The sequence below is a fragment of the Anarhichas minor genome, unplaced genomic scaffold (assembly GCF_050575085.1).
Source record: "Anarhichas minor isolate MPS153535 unplaced genomic scaffold, ASM5057508v1 ptg000055l, whole genome shotgun sequence".
In the NCBI taxonomy this organism is placed as follows: Eukaryota; Metazoa; Chordata; class Actinopteri; order Perciformes; family Anarhichadidae; genus Anarhichas; species Anarhichas minor.
In genome coordinates, this window is record NW_027466501.1 from 5,974,189 (window position 1) to 5,990,767 (window position 16,579).

General features: G+C 42.3%; 1 protein-coding gene across 6 annotated transcripts in view; it reads right to left on the bottom strand.

Moving 5' to 3' along the window:
* The window catches only part of tmpoa (thymopoietin a), a 34,308-nt gene that overhangs the window by 2,635 nt on the left and 15,094 nt on the right, over positions 1–16,579 (bottom strand). For 3 of the 6 annotated variants that reach the window (XM_076076261.1, XM_076076263.1, XM_076076264.1), the window contains exons 2-5: positions 9,004–9,121; positions 8,538–8,681; positions 2,686–2,807; positions 437–529 (exon numbers count right to left, since the gene is read on the bottom strand). In XM_076076261.1, the coding sequence (XP_075932376.1) occupies positions 437–529; positions 2,686–2,807; positions 8,538–8,681; positions 9,004–9,121 (477 nt within the window). Of the gene's footprint in view, positions 1–436; positions 530–2,685; positions 2,808–8,537; positions 8,682–9,003; positions 9,122–9,306; positions 11,867–16,579 lie in introns of those variants that run through there. The other 3 variants (XM_076076266.1, XM_076076265.1, XM_076076262.1) reach the window with 3 other exon arrangements.

Below are 16,579 nucleotides of genomic sequence, written 5' to 3' on the forward strand. Positions count from 1 at the left end.
ACACAAGATCAAAGACAATGAATCCCTCCACCAGGTCTACAGCAGCCACTCTTCACAAGTCCACGTCAGTGCATCTGATGGACAGACGCCACCTCTTTCATCAATGCAGCCTCTACGCTGTGAGACCTAAACTCTGCCCGGATCACATCTATCTGAACTTCCCTGTAGACTCCCATTCACCAGGACTCTTCCTGAGCGTGTGCATATTTGATTCTGATGTTGCAGTGTTTGACTGGCTGCAGCACTAAACAAACAACAAAGCCTGTGTGAGCCTTTAATCCGGGCAGTGTGTGCGTGAGCGTCGTTCACCACCTGACAAGACACCATTTCCCACAATTCATCACCAGTGAGCTTATCTGATTAGCCGTGACTCAAGACAATGTAGACATGGCGAATGTGATTGGTGAAGACAGACGGTGAATAGAAACAGGCTCACCTCCAACAGAGCCGTGTTGAGCAGAGCGGCCGGCTGCTGACATGAGTCCTGGTTGGCTTTGGGGAGACTCAACCCCACGTCTTCCACTCTGAGCTACAGGTTCCAATCACAAGCACACAACTTCTTTTAGGATTCTAACAACTGGATTTGAGATTCAACCATCGTGCAAAGCTGGTTACACCTCAGTATGCGTCCAACAAAGTGCTGGTCAGAACATGGAACAACGGGCTGACTCTGTGAAGTAGTCACTGTGAGCATCAGCACCTGGTGATGGGCCCAGTGTGTGTTCTTAGTGCTGGCTGCGTCTGGTGTGACTTTATATTTATACATCCAGTGTATTTATGATCTAAGTATTTACTAAAGCATAGTGTAACATAGTCTACATGTTACACAAGTTAAAGTACAAAGCAATTGCATCAAAATAGACTAAGTAGCAAAAGTCATTCTGCACAATCGCCCTCTTCAAACAACACCGTGACTAAAACAGTTATTTGTTACATTTTCCCAGTTGTAGGTAAAACATGGCGAGCTGTTGTTTTCAATGCAAGATGTGTTTGGGATGGTTCCAGGACGGCGGTTAGTCTGGATCTTTGCTCTCCATTAGCGTCTCACTTAATGTGATGTCATCTATATGTTATTGTGAAAGTACAGCCTCAGCTCAACAGGTGCATGTTCACAGTGAGACCAGCAGGAGGAGCTGTCGCAGTCACCACAGCGTTACATAAGGGAGGAGTTCACACTGTTACAGGATGAACTGGAGAGAGCACAATAACTGGACAAAGAGGAGCCTAATCCGCACCATGTGCTGTGAGTGAAGCTCTACAGTCACCGGCCTGCTTAAGGACATATCATATTACATATTCACAGTATTATATCACCCTTCAGAACGTGTGAGTGACAGTGGAGACTCATGTGGTTACTTTTAAACTGCACAGTCCAGTTTTCAATGTCAGCTTATTACAAAAGACTTATTACTTCATTATTATTTTCTATTGATTAATCTCTCCAATATTTTATCTTTGCGATACATTTTCGTCAAAAAAATGTCCTTTTATTGAGTCAAACTGAAGGCCTGTCCTTGTTTCATGCAGCATAAATCAAGAGATATTGTGACGATGGACCGACTCCAGTGTTGCTCGACAAGGCCTAAGAACACTCCAGTTGTGTGTCTGCAGCAGAAAAGAATAATTAAAAAAAGAATAATTACATGCGTCAATTAAAAATATTGATGTCATGCATTTTCAACGTCAGCGGCATCAATTATGCAGACTATTCACGACAGCCCCTGTCAGTGGTACAAGTTCAGCTGCATATTGTTATTTTAGTGCTTTGGGATCTTCTAGATCTTCAGGGAACCATGACATAACTCAACACATTTCATATCTAAACATCATAATAAGCTGTAGCTGAGGCTGCAGTAAAGTCGCATCCTGGTCCTCACTGTGTCTTGAGTTAGGAGTTTGAATGAATGCATGTCATGCTATGTGGTCTGGGTCTTCTTCATCTCCAGGTTAAGGCGGGACATTTAGTCACTCTGCAGACGTCACATATTGTAATATCTAATCCACCTGTTAAACTCACACTAAAGCTGCAACCATTCAAATTAATCTCCAAATATTTAGCTAATGGCTTCATGTTTAGAGCCGTCTCCAGCCTCTTGAATGTGGATATTTGCTGGTTCTTTACTCCTCTATAACAGTAAAGTGAATGTCTTATGGACAAAACAAGAAGAGGACTTCACCTTTTCCTGACATGTTATACACCAAACAACTAACAGATTAATGGAGAACATGATGGAAGGATTCATCGACAGTGAAAACACTGGTTAGTTGAAGTTTTACAGAACACTTTCAGAAGCAGCAAACTGCAGGCGGCTAGAATGGAAAGCACTGCTCTGCTGTTCTGTTCTGTTCTGTTCTGTTGGGTCTTTCTGGTGAAGAGAACGGGCTTCATCTGCATTTCTTTGATCATCCCTGTGTTGCATTATGACAATAAATCATCCTTGAATACTTGGGAAAAAACAAGCAGACAAAACAAAGAGAGTGCTGAGCAGGAAACATACAGCTGGTCTGTTCAGGTCAACATCCAGACTACTGCCATCATAGAGATCTAGAGAAGAGCACGGCTAGCTGAACCACATCCCATCAGCACTGAACAGGCTCAGGACCCCTATGAGGACAGCCCAGCATCGCTCCAGCAGGTGTGCATGTGGAGGTCTCCAGAGAGGCTGATGGGTAATCCTCTCTTACCGTGTGGTGCTGGCTGCTGCGGGTGCGGGTGGTGACGGGAGTCTTCCCTCTGCTCCTCACCGGTCTCTCCACCACTGGAGCTGGTTCAGGTTCTGCCACAGGTTCTGGTTCTGGTGTCACTTCTGAAAAAACACAGTACAGTGTTACTTGAGGGATTGTTTTTCAGGGAGCAGTGGGCGCCTGTCATGGGCAGCCCACTGCTCCCTGATACAGGGATGGGTCAAATGCAGAGACAAATTTCCCCCTTACCGGGATAAATATAGTATAATAATTAGTGCTGGGCAACGATTAAAATATTTAATCGCGATTAAAATATTTAATCGCGATTAATCGCATGGATTTTTTGCTATTAATCGCATTGTTATGGCAAAGTTCAATAATGAATTCAAAAGTAGTGTATTGCGTAAAAGTACTGCTATATGAACAAAAGGGCAATAACATTTGGTTCACGAGATGCAGGTAGCATGTTTTATACTTAATGTGAATATAATTCATACTTTGTTGGCATCTTATTCTGAAAACCGGATGTTCGTCTGAAGAAACCAGATCTTGTCTCACGTTAATCTTTCCGCTAACTTTCAAAGTCCTTCGCTCGCTCCCGATCTGTGCCGTTTAAATGCGTTGACCGTGAATTTCAGCATATAGGTGCACTAAAATTACTGACTATAGGATGTTTGCTGGCTTTTATCTCACTGTTCTTGTCATCCTCTTGTTGTTATGTTATGTTTCAATTTTAAAAAAAGCAAAAAAAAAAATAATAATTATAATAAATTTTAAAAATGCGTTAACGCGCGATAAAATAATTCTCGGCGTTAATTAATGAATGCGTTAATGCGAGATTAACGCGTTAACTTGCCCAGCACTAATAATAATAAATAAATGGTAAAAGTGGTTCTGCGCCGCCGTATTGACGGCCGTCCCAAAGATCTTATTTCTGCTCTGAGGAGCGAGGAGCGAGGAGAGAGGATCGAGGAGAGAAGATCGAGGAGAGAGGAGAGAGGAGCTAGGAGAGATCTCCGAGGAGCCATGAGCGAGGACGCATGAGAACAGCCTTCCAGGAAGTGTTTTAACAGCCGACACGCCCCCTCATTGTTCATCAGTCATGTGATTGGATGCTGCAGCCGATCGGACTGATGAGATTTTTCTAAATATCACTGGAGTTTAACACCAGAGTGAAGACAGATTAAACATTAAACTCAAGCTTTATATTTGATTCGTTTTCTGATCTGCTTTAAATAAATGTTCATTGTAGACTGAAGAACAAAAGGACCACAAACAACTTTCTTCATTTATTAGAAAGATTTGTGTTTTCATGATCTGATGTTTCCCTCAATAACTTTTATTATGAATAGAATTAAAGCCAGAGAGCTTTTTACATCATGTATCATCATTTCATTCAGTCACGTGAGGCGGGTCATTCCTGAGTGTTTGATGAGTTTTATCATTTAAGTTTAACCTGAAACATGGAGCCTAATAAATTAATTCCAGTGTTCAAGAGAAACAATAATCATATTCTGGGTTAATTAATAATGACGTCACAATCACAATTAGAATTTCAAAACGTACAGACGCAAATAATTCATAAATAAGACGATCGCATTCCGCTGGTAGAAATGGATCCTGTGCTTATACACAGAACACAGTTTGTTAACAGGCTACAGAGAGAAACACCTCTACAGTGGTGATTACTGTGTCTTTATTAGTTATTAGTATTATTAGTTACTGTTATTAAGTACAGTGATCATGTGAACACACACAAACTTATCAAAAGTCTCTCCAGCTGTTAAAGCCGACTGACAGCTGATCCAGCTGTGATCATCAGCACCGTCATCAGAAACAGATGTTGCTTCACGTGACGCAACTGAGGGAAGGACGTCTCATGTCTCTTAAAACATATTTCCTTGTTTCCTCTCTCCTCGCATGGTTTCCTTGCGTCTCTCCATGCATCCCTAGTGGAAGGGACTAAGACGCAAGGAAAGGACACAAGTGAGGGAAACGGGGATGCAATTAAGAGACTTGGGATGTACCCATAGACACACTCCACAAGGAGGGGAATCCACAAACGGGCATCACTAAAGAAGCTGGCTGTTCACAGAGTGCTGTATCCAAGCATATTAATGGAAAGTTGAGTGGAAGGAAAAAGTGTGGTAGAAAAAGGTCCACAAGTAACAGGGATAACCGCTGCCTTGTGAGGATTGTGAAGCAAAGCCCATTCAAGAATTTGGGGGAGATTCACAAGGAGTGGACTGCGGCAGGAGTCAGTGCTTCAAGAGCCGCCACACACAGACATATCCAGGACATGGTCTACAACAAGCCACTCCTGAACCAGAGACAACGTCAGAAGCGTCTTACCTGGGCTAAGGAGAGAAAGGACTGGACTGTTGCTCAGTGGTTCATTTGGAAATCAAGGTCCCAGAGTCTGGAGGAAGAGTGGAGAGGCACACAATCCAAGATGCTTGAGGTCCAGTGTGAAGTTTCCAGGGGAGCCATGGGAGCCATGTCATCCGCTGGTGTTGGTCCACTGTGTTTTATCAAGTCCAAAGTCAGCGCAGCAGTCTACCAGGACATTTTAGAGCACTTCATGCTTCCCTCTGCTGACAAGCTTTATGGAGATGCTGATTTCATTTTCCAGCAGGACTTGGCACCTGCCCACACTGCCAAAAGTACCAATACCTGGTTTAATGACCACGGTATCACTGTGCTTGATTGGCCAGCAAACTGGCTTGATCTAAACCCCAGAGAGAGTCTATGGACCTAAACCCCAGAGAGAGTCTATGGACCTAAACTCCATAGAGAGTCTATGGACCTAAACTCCATAGAGAGTCTATGGACCTAAACCCCATAGAGAGTCTATGGACCTAAACCCCATAGAGAGGCTATGGACCTAAACCCCATAGAGAGTCTATGGACCTAAACCCCATAGAGAGGCTATGGACCTAAACCCCATAGAGAGTCTATGGACCTAAACCCCATAGAGAGTCTATGGACCTAAACCCCATAGAGAGTCTATGGACCTAAACCCCATAGAGAGGCTATGGGGTAGACACCAGACCCAACAATGCAGACGAGCTGAAGGCCCCTATCAAAGCAACCTGGGCTTCCATAACACCTCAGCAGTGCCACAGGCTGATCGCCTCCATGCCACGTCGCATTGATGCAGTAATTCATGCAAAAGGAGCCCCGACCAAGTATTGAGTGCATACTGTATACTGTACATCAGGGGTCACCAATTGGCGGACCGCGGTCCGGATCCAGACCGAGAAGCCGTTGTATCCGGACCCAGGACCTAAAATCGATTTTATTTTGACAGAGCGCTTCTATTTTAACCGGCGCAGCTTTTCCAGCGGTACAGGAAACACACCGACCAATGCGTTGTAAATCACATCACGTGATGCAGCTCAGCCAATCAAATATGAGTATTCTGACAAGCTTCCTGACTCGAGTGAGATGTACACACACCGTGACACACGGGGGAGAGACGAGGAAAGAGAAAGAAGAGCAGGAGAATAATTAGTGAGTCAGAGAAGTTATTTCACGTGACGTTCTCCAAAGAGAGAAAAGTGGTCAAAGAGACCAGAGTCTTTAACCAAGAATGAACAGACTCTTATAGGTTCATTCTTCACACGGACAGTTTAAAACCAGTATGTCTCACATGTTCAGTGACCGTGACCAGGGTAGGAAATTTACATATTTTTTAGGGGGCAATTTTTGCCCCCACTGACTGAAATCCAGGGACATTTAAAAAAACAAATTGGGGGCACTTTTTGAAACTTGTGAAATAACATTTAACCTTTGTTCAAAATAATAAATATACTTAATTAGGCTTACAGTATATGAGCAATTGTCATCAAATGGCAATAATAAGACTATTAGGCAGTAGTCTACAGATTCAAAGTGTTTTCTTAGATTTTTTGAACAAAAAACAAACATAAATCAGACAATCATATTCAATTTATTCTTATTTCTTTGTGGTTATTTATTGTTATTATAAAAATTTTTAAACAACTATTAAGTCAACGATACCTTGATTACATATTCATCAGTCATTGTATGGAATTATTGAGAAAGATATTTTTGTGACGCCTCAAATATTGTGATATTACCCATTTTTGTCCTGAACATCTGCATTAGTCATTGTGTGGAAGTTTTGAGAAAAACATTTTTATAGCACCTTAAAAATTTCAAAAATGTGCCATTTGAAGGTACAAGTTCAGTTCAGAGTTTTTACTTCGTAAAATATCTTAATTGACTGTCAGTCAGGTATTATTCATTAGCAACCCTCAAATCAAAGAATAAAGACACTTTACGCACAATTTAGGTGTATTTTCCCTTTAACTCACGAGATGCAGGTAGCATGTTTTTTTACTGAATGTGAATATAATTCATTTAATCTAATTTCCATTATGCAATATGTATACTTTGTTGGCATCTTATTCTGAAAACCGGGTGTTCGTCTGAAGAAACCGGATGTTGTCTCATGTTAATATTTCCGCTAACTTTCAAAGTCCTTCGCTCGCTCCCGATCTGTGCCGTTTGAATGCGTTTACCGTGAATGTCAGCATATAGGTGCACTAACATGCAAGTGTCTGCTGAGTTGACCGCAGTCTCGCAGTCACAGGTCTGATGAAGAAGCGCACATTTATTTATTTGTTTAGAACGTTCGGTTCTTCACGCACACGCAACATCAGTCAAGGCGAAAATCAAAACCATTCTATGGCAACTGGACCGGGTCATATAGGCTACGATGTTTTTGACAAGTTCATTAAATTATCATTATTATTAGAGGAAATTATGGGGGCATTTTTTGCCCCTCTCCTAGTGATATCAGGGGCAACATTATATTTCTTAGCGGCAGTTTTGCCCTTTGCCCTCATGTATTTCCAACGCTGACCGTGACGATTATTAAAAGCGGTAAATGAAGCGCACTACGAGGCAAAGCACAACTCTTTGAACAAACGTACCCACTCACATCTAAATGAAGACACAGAAAATAAACCTGAGAGCCCAAAATGATCAGAATCAATGATGTTAACAGAGAGAATAGAGCTGAAACAAGTGGTTTAATAACCACAGATAAAGTCCATGCTCACTGATTTATCTTGTTAGAAGATGAGAATAATATAACATTGGCTTTTTTTATTGACATCACTTCACACCTGAATGAACTGAATTTAAAGCTGCAGGACAATTCAGTGAAATAGATTTTTCTAAAATGAATTACTTTATTTTAAGATGCATTCTTCAAAAGCTTTCTGTTATGTAATTTATTTTTTAATCCAGCCATTATTGTACTTGAAATGAGAAGAACATTTATTCATGTATTTCTATGTATTATTTATAATCCATCCAGTTACATTTGAAAACTGAGAATAATAATTGTTAAAATATAATTGATGTGTACTTTCTTTATTTGATTTGACAGTTGTTGACGACACAGAGACGTTACTACTACTAGACTTCTTGAATATATATAGTTTTAATACCCCTGCTGTACATGGACATACTTTTCATTAGGCCAACATTTATAATTGGTCTTATGTAATATTCTAATTTTGTGAGATACTGAATTTGGGTTTTTTATTAGCTGTAAGCCATAACCATCAAAATTAAAAGAAATAAAAGCTTGAAATATATCACCTTGTGTGTAATGAATCTATATAATATATGAGTTTCACTTTTTGAATTGAATTACTGAAATAAATTAACTTTTCGATGATATTCTAATTCATTGAAATGCACCTGTATTGTAATAAAGCACTTCTAGAAAGCTTCTCTAACCATTCCTGCTAAGTGAAACTGTAAGCCACCATGGAGTCCAGCATATCATCAGGAGCCGCTAACGCGGTTCTTACCATCCTCCTTGTCACTGTACAGGTCGGACTCAGAGTTGCCGTTGTGGTTCACTTGTATCTCTGTGAGAAGCAGCTTTGGCGGCTGTGCAGGACCGTCGTCCAGCATCCTCTGCAGCTTCTTCTCATACAGCTTTCGGGTGGATGCTGAGGGGACGAACAGAGGGAGACATTCATCAAACCTGCACCAGATGTCCTGACCGGTCAACATGCGTTTGCAGACGCATCACTTCTGGAGACTCCCTGAGAGGAAGAGCCCACATGGCTCGCCTCAGAACTACATCAAGGGACTGTATTCTGTCTGCATTTACACCGCCAATAAACTAACCGTAAACCATACCATCAGCAAACATGTCTAAGCCACTTGTGAATTTCATCAGTGTGTAGCAAAGACATACCAAATCCCTGTGTGTGTGTTTGTGTGTGATGCATCCGTGTGCTCATTCTTCCTGCTAATGTGAGCACTCACCCAAAATGGGCCCCACGTCCACTCCGTGCTTTAGCAGCTCGTCCCTCAGGCCCTCGTCGGTCAGCATGGTGACATCCATCTCGTCGGGACGGACCTTGTCCGTTTTCCTCGTGGCTTTCTGTGGGAAGAGGACATGGCAGCCCGGTCAGTAATGGTGCACTGTATTCTTAAAAAAAGAACTGTCATGGGTTTGTTTTTGACCTAAGTTAATGTAATCAGGAAATAATGCATCAAGAGTGAGCAGCAGTGTTCTGCCGGCCAAGATAACACAATGCTTATGTGACGATCTTTTAAAGCCCACACCTTCACCTCTTGTCCTGAAGATGTCCATCTCCTTTGATCTTTTTGGGGATGTTGGAATGATGGGATGGCTCTATTTGTTCAAGCATTGGGAGAGACAGTTCACACCCATACGTGCCTTTAGCCTGCTCAGAGGAGAGCAGTTTGCATCATGATCTCTGAACATAAGTGGAGGCATGTGTGCCATGTGTATTCATGATTCATCACACAAACACATGATGTGGAAGAGAAGCTTTAACTCGAGGAGTTTCCTTTCATTTCCCAGTATGAAGTGAAGCCAGGGAGAAAAGGAGGAGAGGAAAGCTGCAGGCGTGTCATGATAGTAAACAACATGCAGGCAGGAAATCAAGCCCGTCTCTGAGGGAACACAGTGTGCACAGGAGGGCTCAACACTAATTTGCCCAAACCGAAAATATCCGCTTATATTTGAGTAATTAAGATGCTATGCAGTTATACTTCAGCTTACTAATGAAAATGAGCATCAAAGATCACTCTGGCTGTGATTACATCCTCTTCTGGTTTCACTACGCCGACTATAAGCTAAGCTTTACCATCTGTGTCGCCGCGTGCCGACGTACAAATATCATGTGGCGGCACACGCGTGTAAATGTGACCGGCAAAAAATATGAAAGGGACGATCAGCTGAAAACCAGTCCGTTTGGATCGGTCAGCACGGTGCAGTCACCGCTGTCCTTACTATACTGTGTTTGTGGGCCCATGTTTTGATTCATTGATGGATTTCTTCATCACACCTCAGCACGTGAGTGAAACAGGTGAGATGTAGACAAGGTCAATAGGTTCAAAACACATACACAGCAGTGTGTGAGAGTTTCAAACAGCTGTAGATGCAGATCAGCTTCACTAAACACGTCTCAGTGTTAGCTATGTGAACAAACCACCTACCCATCAGCTGGGTGCTCCAACCAGACTGGAGCTGGAACCACTGAACAGATGGGAGAGTAGTACTTGCGTTTGATATACAAGTAGAAGACTTTCAGCTCCTTTCTCTCTCCAGCCAGCTGCCTCCTTATTTAGGTTTAACAGTGAAATGATTGAAACGGGGGAAGTTGAAATGAGGAGTTCAGTACAGAGCGAGCACCAGGAATAAACAGAAAGTCCAGATCAAACGGCTCTGTGCAGGGCTGCGAAGATGGCGGCAGTCAGGACCCGGTGCCATGGACTTACTGCAGAAAAATAGATATTTGAAAAGTTCGAAACAATGTGGTTTTTTGGTAAAGAATATTCAAAGGGCATGTTTGTACATGCTGAAAGTTAACATGCCCGAGAGCTTCAGACTCATAGGAAGCAAGAGACAATCATCCTTTTCTTATCTCTACATGTGGACACACTGCGACATTTCTCACTTTAGTCAAAAACATAAAAAGCTACGCCACAGTAAAAGCCATAGTCAAGTCTTTCTGTTAAAAGGCTTTTACTTTGAAGCAGCTACAGGAAGTGCGCAAAGACACGTAATACAAAGATGCTGCATTACAAACTCACCAATGGTTTGAAATGGTGTACCCTTCCTGTCTCCTTGGTGGGCGTGGTCATGACGCGTTTGAACGGAGGAAAGAAAAATAACTCTGGAGTCAGCTACTCGTGCATTCTACAACTGTTAGGACCTAATGGGTTAAATAAGAACTATTCAAGGGTTCATACTGGGAAGTCCATTAACCTCTAAAACTGTAATTCCTCCATTTGGCCACTAGGTACAGTTAGTTTCAGAGCCCGGCCCTTTTCCTGGGGGCTTGTCTCATCCCTCCACCTCGTTTGGAAATGTTGGGAACATTGTGTGGATGGACAAAAACAGATTGGGATATATTTAGATCCTATATTTCTTTCCTAACATTAGATATTTACACAGCTAACAGCCATATTAGCTGCTAGGACGTTAGTAGAGAGCAGTGGCGGGCCGTGCATTTTATACCTGGGCCTTTAGTGCTGTCCTGCAGCTGAAACACCTCCTAATAATCTCATTATGGGTACATCCCAAGTCTCTTAATTGCATCCCCATTTCCCTCACTTGGGTCCTTTCCTTGCATCTTAGTCCCTCCCACCAGGGATGCATGGAGGAAACCATGCAAGGAGAGAGGAACAGGAAATATCTTTTAAGAGACATGAGACGTCCTTTCCTCAGTTGCGTCACGTGAAGCGACGTCTGTTTCTGATGACGGTGCTGATGATCACAGCTGGATCAGCTGTCAGTCGGCTTTAACAGCTGGAGAGACTTTAGATAAGTTTGTGTCTGTTCACATGATCACTGTACTTAATAACAGTAACTAATACTACTAATAACTAATAAAGACACACAGTAATCACCACTGTAGAGGTGTTTCTCTCTGTAGCCTGTTAACAAACTGTGTCCTGTGTATAAGCACAGGATCCATTTCTACCGGCGGAATGTGATCGTCTTATTTATGAATTATTTGCATCTGTACGTTTTGAAATTCAAATGATGACGTCATTATTAAATAACCCAGAATATGATTATTGTTTCTCTTAAATGATAAAACTCATCAACCCGACAATCAGGAATGAACAGCCTCACGTGACTGAATGAAATGATGATACATGATGTAAAAAGTGTTTTGTCTCTCAGCTCTATATATATATATATATATATATATATATATATATATATATAAATAAATAAAAGTGTTTGGTCTCTCCAGCTCTCTCTGACTTTAATTCTATTCATAATAAAGTTATTGAGGGAAACATCAGATCATGAAAACACAAATCTTTCTAATAAATGTAGAAAGTTGTTTGTGGTCCTTTTGTTGTTCAGACTACAATGAACATTTATTTAACCAGATGTTGATTCAGAAAACGAATCAAATATAAAGCTTGAGTTTAATCTGTGATCCGTCTTCACTGTTTACATGTTGAAAAAAATCTCATCAATCCGATCGGCTACAGCGTCCAATCACATGACTGATGAACAATGAGGGGGCGTGTCGGCCGTTAAAACACTTCCTGGAAGTCTGTTCTCGTGGGTCCTCGCTCATGGCTCCTCAGAGTTCCCTCCTCCCTCCTCCATCCTCGCTCCTGAGAGCAGAAATAAGAGCTTTCGGACTGCTGTCAATATGGCGGCGCAGAACAACTTCTGGTTCGAGCGAGGATCGAGATGACAATTAAGAGACTTGGGATGTACCCTATGACTGCGCTCACGTAGGAGACAATGGGCTTTGTGACCTCTGAACCCAGAACAAAAAAAACCAAAACAAAAGACAGCTGAGGCACTGCACTTCTGGGAGGCTACGCTAAACTAGCTTAACAAACAATAACTCCGCGCATGACGGTATGCTTCGTAATTAACGGACAATGCATATAGTCCAAATCTACAGTGGGTACGGAAAGTATTCAGACCCCTTTAAATTTTTCAATCTTTGTTTCATTGCAGCCATTTGCTAAAATCAAAAAAGTTCATTTTATTTCTCATTAATACTCAGCACCCCATCTTGACAGAAAAACACAGAAATGTAGAAATTTTTGCAAATTTATTAAAAAAGAAAAACTGAAATATCACATGGTCATAAGTATTCAGACCCTTTGCTCAGTATTGAGTAGAAGCACCCTTTTGAGCTAGTACAGCCATGAGTCTTCTTGGGAATGATGCAACAAGTTTTTCACACCTGGATTTGGGGATCGTCTGCCATTCTTCCTTGCAGATCCTCTCCAGTTCCGTCAGGTTGGATGGTGAACGTTGGTGGACAGCCATTTTCAGGTCTCTCCAGAGATGCTCAATTGGGTTTAGGTCAGGGCTCTGGCTGGGCCAGTCAAGAATGGTCACAGAGTTGTTCCGAAGCCACTCCTTTGTTATTTTAGCTGTGTGCTTAGGGTCATTGTCTTGTTGGAAGGTGAACCTTCGGCCCAGTCTGAGGTCCAGAGCACTCTGGAAGAGGTTTTCTTCCAGGATATCTCTGTACTTGGCCGCATTCATCTTTCCTTCAATTGCAACCAGTCGTCCTGTCCCTGCAGCTGAAAAACACCCCCATAGCATGATGCTGCCACCACCATGTTTCCCTGTTGGGATTGTATTGGGCAGGTGATGAGCAGTGCCTGGTTTTCTCCACACATACCGCTTAGAATTAACGCCGAAAAGTTCAATCTTGGTCTCATCAGACCAGAGAATCTTATTTCTCATAGTCTGGGAGTCCTTCATGTGTTTTTTGGCAAACTCTATGCGGGCTTTCATATGTCTTGCACTGAGGAGAGGCTTCCGTCGGGCCACTCTGCCATAAAGCCCCGACTGGTGGAGGGCTGCAGTGATAGTTGACTTTGTGGAACTTTCTCCCATCTCCCTACTGCATCTCTGGAGCTCAGCCACAGTGATCTTTGGGTTCTTCTTTACCTCTCTCACCAAGGCTCTTCTTCCACGATTGCTCAGTTTGGCTGGACGGCCAGGTCTAGGAAGAGTTCTGGTCGTCCCAAACTTCTTCCATTTAAGGATTATGGAGGCCACTGTGCTCTTAGGAACCTTGAGTGCTGCAGAAATTCTTTTGTAACCTTGGCCAGATCTGTGCCTTGCCACAATTCTGTCTCTGAGCTCCTTGGGCAGTTCCTTCGACCTCATGATTCTCATTTGCTCTGACATGCACTGTGAGCTGTAAAGTCTTATATAGACAGGTGTGTGCCTTTCCTAATCAAGTCCAATCAGTTTAATTAAACACAGCTGGACTCCAATGAAGGAGTAGAACCATCTCAAGGAGGATCAGAAGAAATGGACAGCATGTGAGTTAAATATGAGTGTCACAGCAAAGGGTCTGAATACTTATGACCATGTGATATTTAAGTTTTTCTTTTTTAATAAATTTGCAAAAATTTCTACATTTCTGTTTTTTTCTGTCAAGATGGGGTGCTCTCATTTTATTAATGAGAAATAAAATGAACTTTTTTGATTTTAGCAAATGGCTGCAATGAAACAAAGAGTGAAACATTTAAAGGGGTCTGAATACTTTCTGTACCCACTGTATATAATGAACACAATGACAACAAACTCACATATATTCATATGACAACAAAGCATGAGAAATCAATCTAGCAGACCTGCAGCAGAACACGCATTCTGCTACACACCCGAGGGCCATTCAGATATTAGATGTAAAAAAACAAACGCAGTTGACTTACCAAATGCTGATCAGTTAAAGACAAACTCCATCCTCCTTTCTTTGTTGACAAAGAGTTTCATCCGACGGTTAAATCCCAACTCACAAATCCGTTTCTCCTCCTTCAGCCATTGAGTGTTAAAAAAACACAGCTAGGTAAAAAAATTATAATCTACACCAAGCAAAATGCTAAAAATGTCATGATTTCTTCCATATCTTTCAATTTGAACTCTTACTATTCCGACTAAGCCTCTGATGGCTACTTTAAGTTTCGTTTCACAATAGTCACGTGCTCGCCCACTGACCAATCACAGCACACGCTGCACCTTCCTGCTATGTTGCGCCTTAAAACTGAGCTGCACGTTAATGCGGACGTAGTTTATTTATTTATTTATTTTTTCAGGGACAATGCACACTATTCAACAGTTGCACTGTAAGTGAGCCAGAGTTAGCCAGAGAGGCTAATTTCCATCTGCTGTCCCCGGCCAGATGTTTCAAGGCAGCCTAAAATAACAAAATCTCAAATTGAAACGGAATTAAAATTCATAGTTCTAGGCCAACTAGAAGGCTCTGGCACGTCAAAGAATACGCCCAACATGTCAAACTAAAGATCTGATTGGTTGAACACTATGACAATCAACAATACCGTCCCCGTTCACTTAAACTGCACATGGATGCACTTGTGAGTCTGCAGGCCTCGGGCCTCTCTTCTTACCTAGAGACACAGAGGTGAAATCTGATTGGATAAAAGCTCTACTTAAAACAAGCTGCACTGGAAGCAGAGCAACTGAGGAAGACAGTAGCTGTGCAATGAGAACATAAGATAATGGGAAAAATATTTGTATAAATTCTAATACATGGTGTATTTAAGAAAAATTATAAATTAGCTATAACTTTGTGATTCTGTTTAGGCCAGCAGAGAAGGACTTGCTGACCCTGACAGCCCACCACTGGTAGAGAGTGTGTTGTTGAGACAGAGAAAGGTCTCAAACTTTTCAATCAGTCAGAATGTTTAGAAGATATGTGGATTGCGAAAAATTGGTCACAGATTTACTTTAGTGAAGATAACGATGGATCCTACTCAGTGTTCACGTTGACTTCCTCCATTGGAGTGAATAGACTCAGGCTGTGGTGAAAGCCATGTGACACACAGACGTCAGTTGGCCATCTCCTTCCTAAAGTCTCCTTTTTTATTAGGGAGCTGAAGGATTTTAAGCCACAAGCTGAAGATGGCAGAATGCCAAACACAGCCAGCAGCATTGTGGACTGAAGAATGTCATGTTTTCTCTTCATTTCCTTCAGAATGCGGCCTCACCTGACATTTCATGAGCCAGGTCTATATGGACCATCACTGTACCGCTGGTTGTTGCCGATACCAGCTGAGGTTACTAAATTATGTGTTAAAGGAATCATGCAACCCTGACTTAGAAACACTTTTAATAGACTGCAAACCTTTTTATTCACCGCGGGAGTTTTTCTCCTTCATTCTGGTCGGTCCCACCTCAGGCCTGTGTGAGTGAGGCGCTCCAACACCTGGCTGAGCAGATCACCAACATGGAGCACAAACACCCAGACACCCTGCTCATTGTTCTTGGGGACTTCAACAGAACAAACCACAGCAAAGAACTGCCTAAATACAGACAACACATTAAGTGTAGCACCAGGGACAAAAACACACTGGACCACTGCTACACTGTAATAAAGGATGCATATCGCTCAGTCCCCCGTGCAGCTTTGGGACTCTCTGATCCCTGTTTGATTCATCTTCTCCCGACCTACAGGCAGAAACTAAAATCTGCAAAGCCTGTGGTGAAGACTGTGAAGAGATGGACCAACGAGGCAAAGCTGGAGCTACAGTCCTGCTTTGTCTGCACTGATTGGAGTGTTTTTGAGGCTGCTGCTACAGACCTGGATGAGCTCACTGACACCTTACATCAGTTTTTGTGAGGACATGTGTGTGCCGACTACAACCTTCTGCACATACAACAACAATAAACCTGGTTTACTGCAAGACTCAGGCCCTGTCCACACTACTCCGTTTTTACTCCATATTTGCTACGTTTACACTGAGCGGCCACACTACGCCGGAGTTTTGGAGCACCCTAAACGGAGGGATCTGAAAACTCCGCCGAGGTTGGAGGTATTTGAGAACTCCGGGGTTGCGTTTG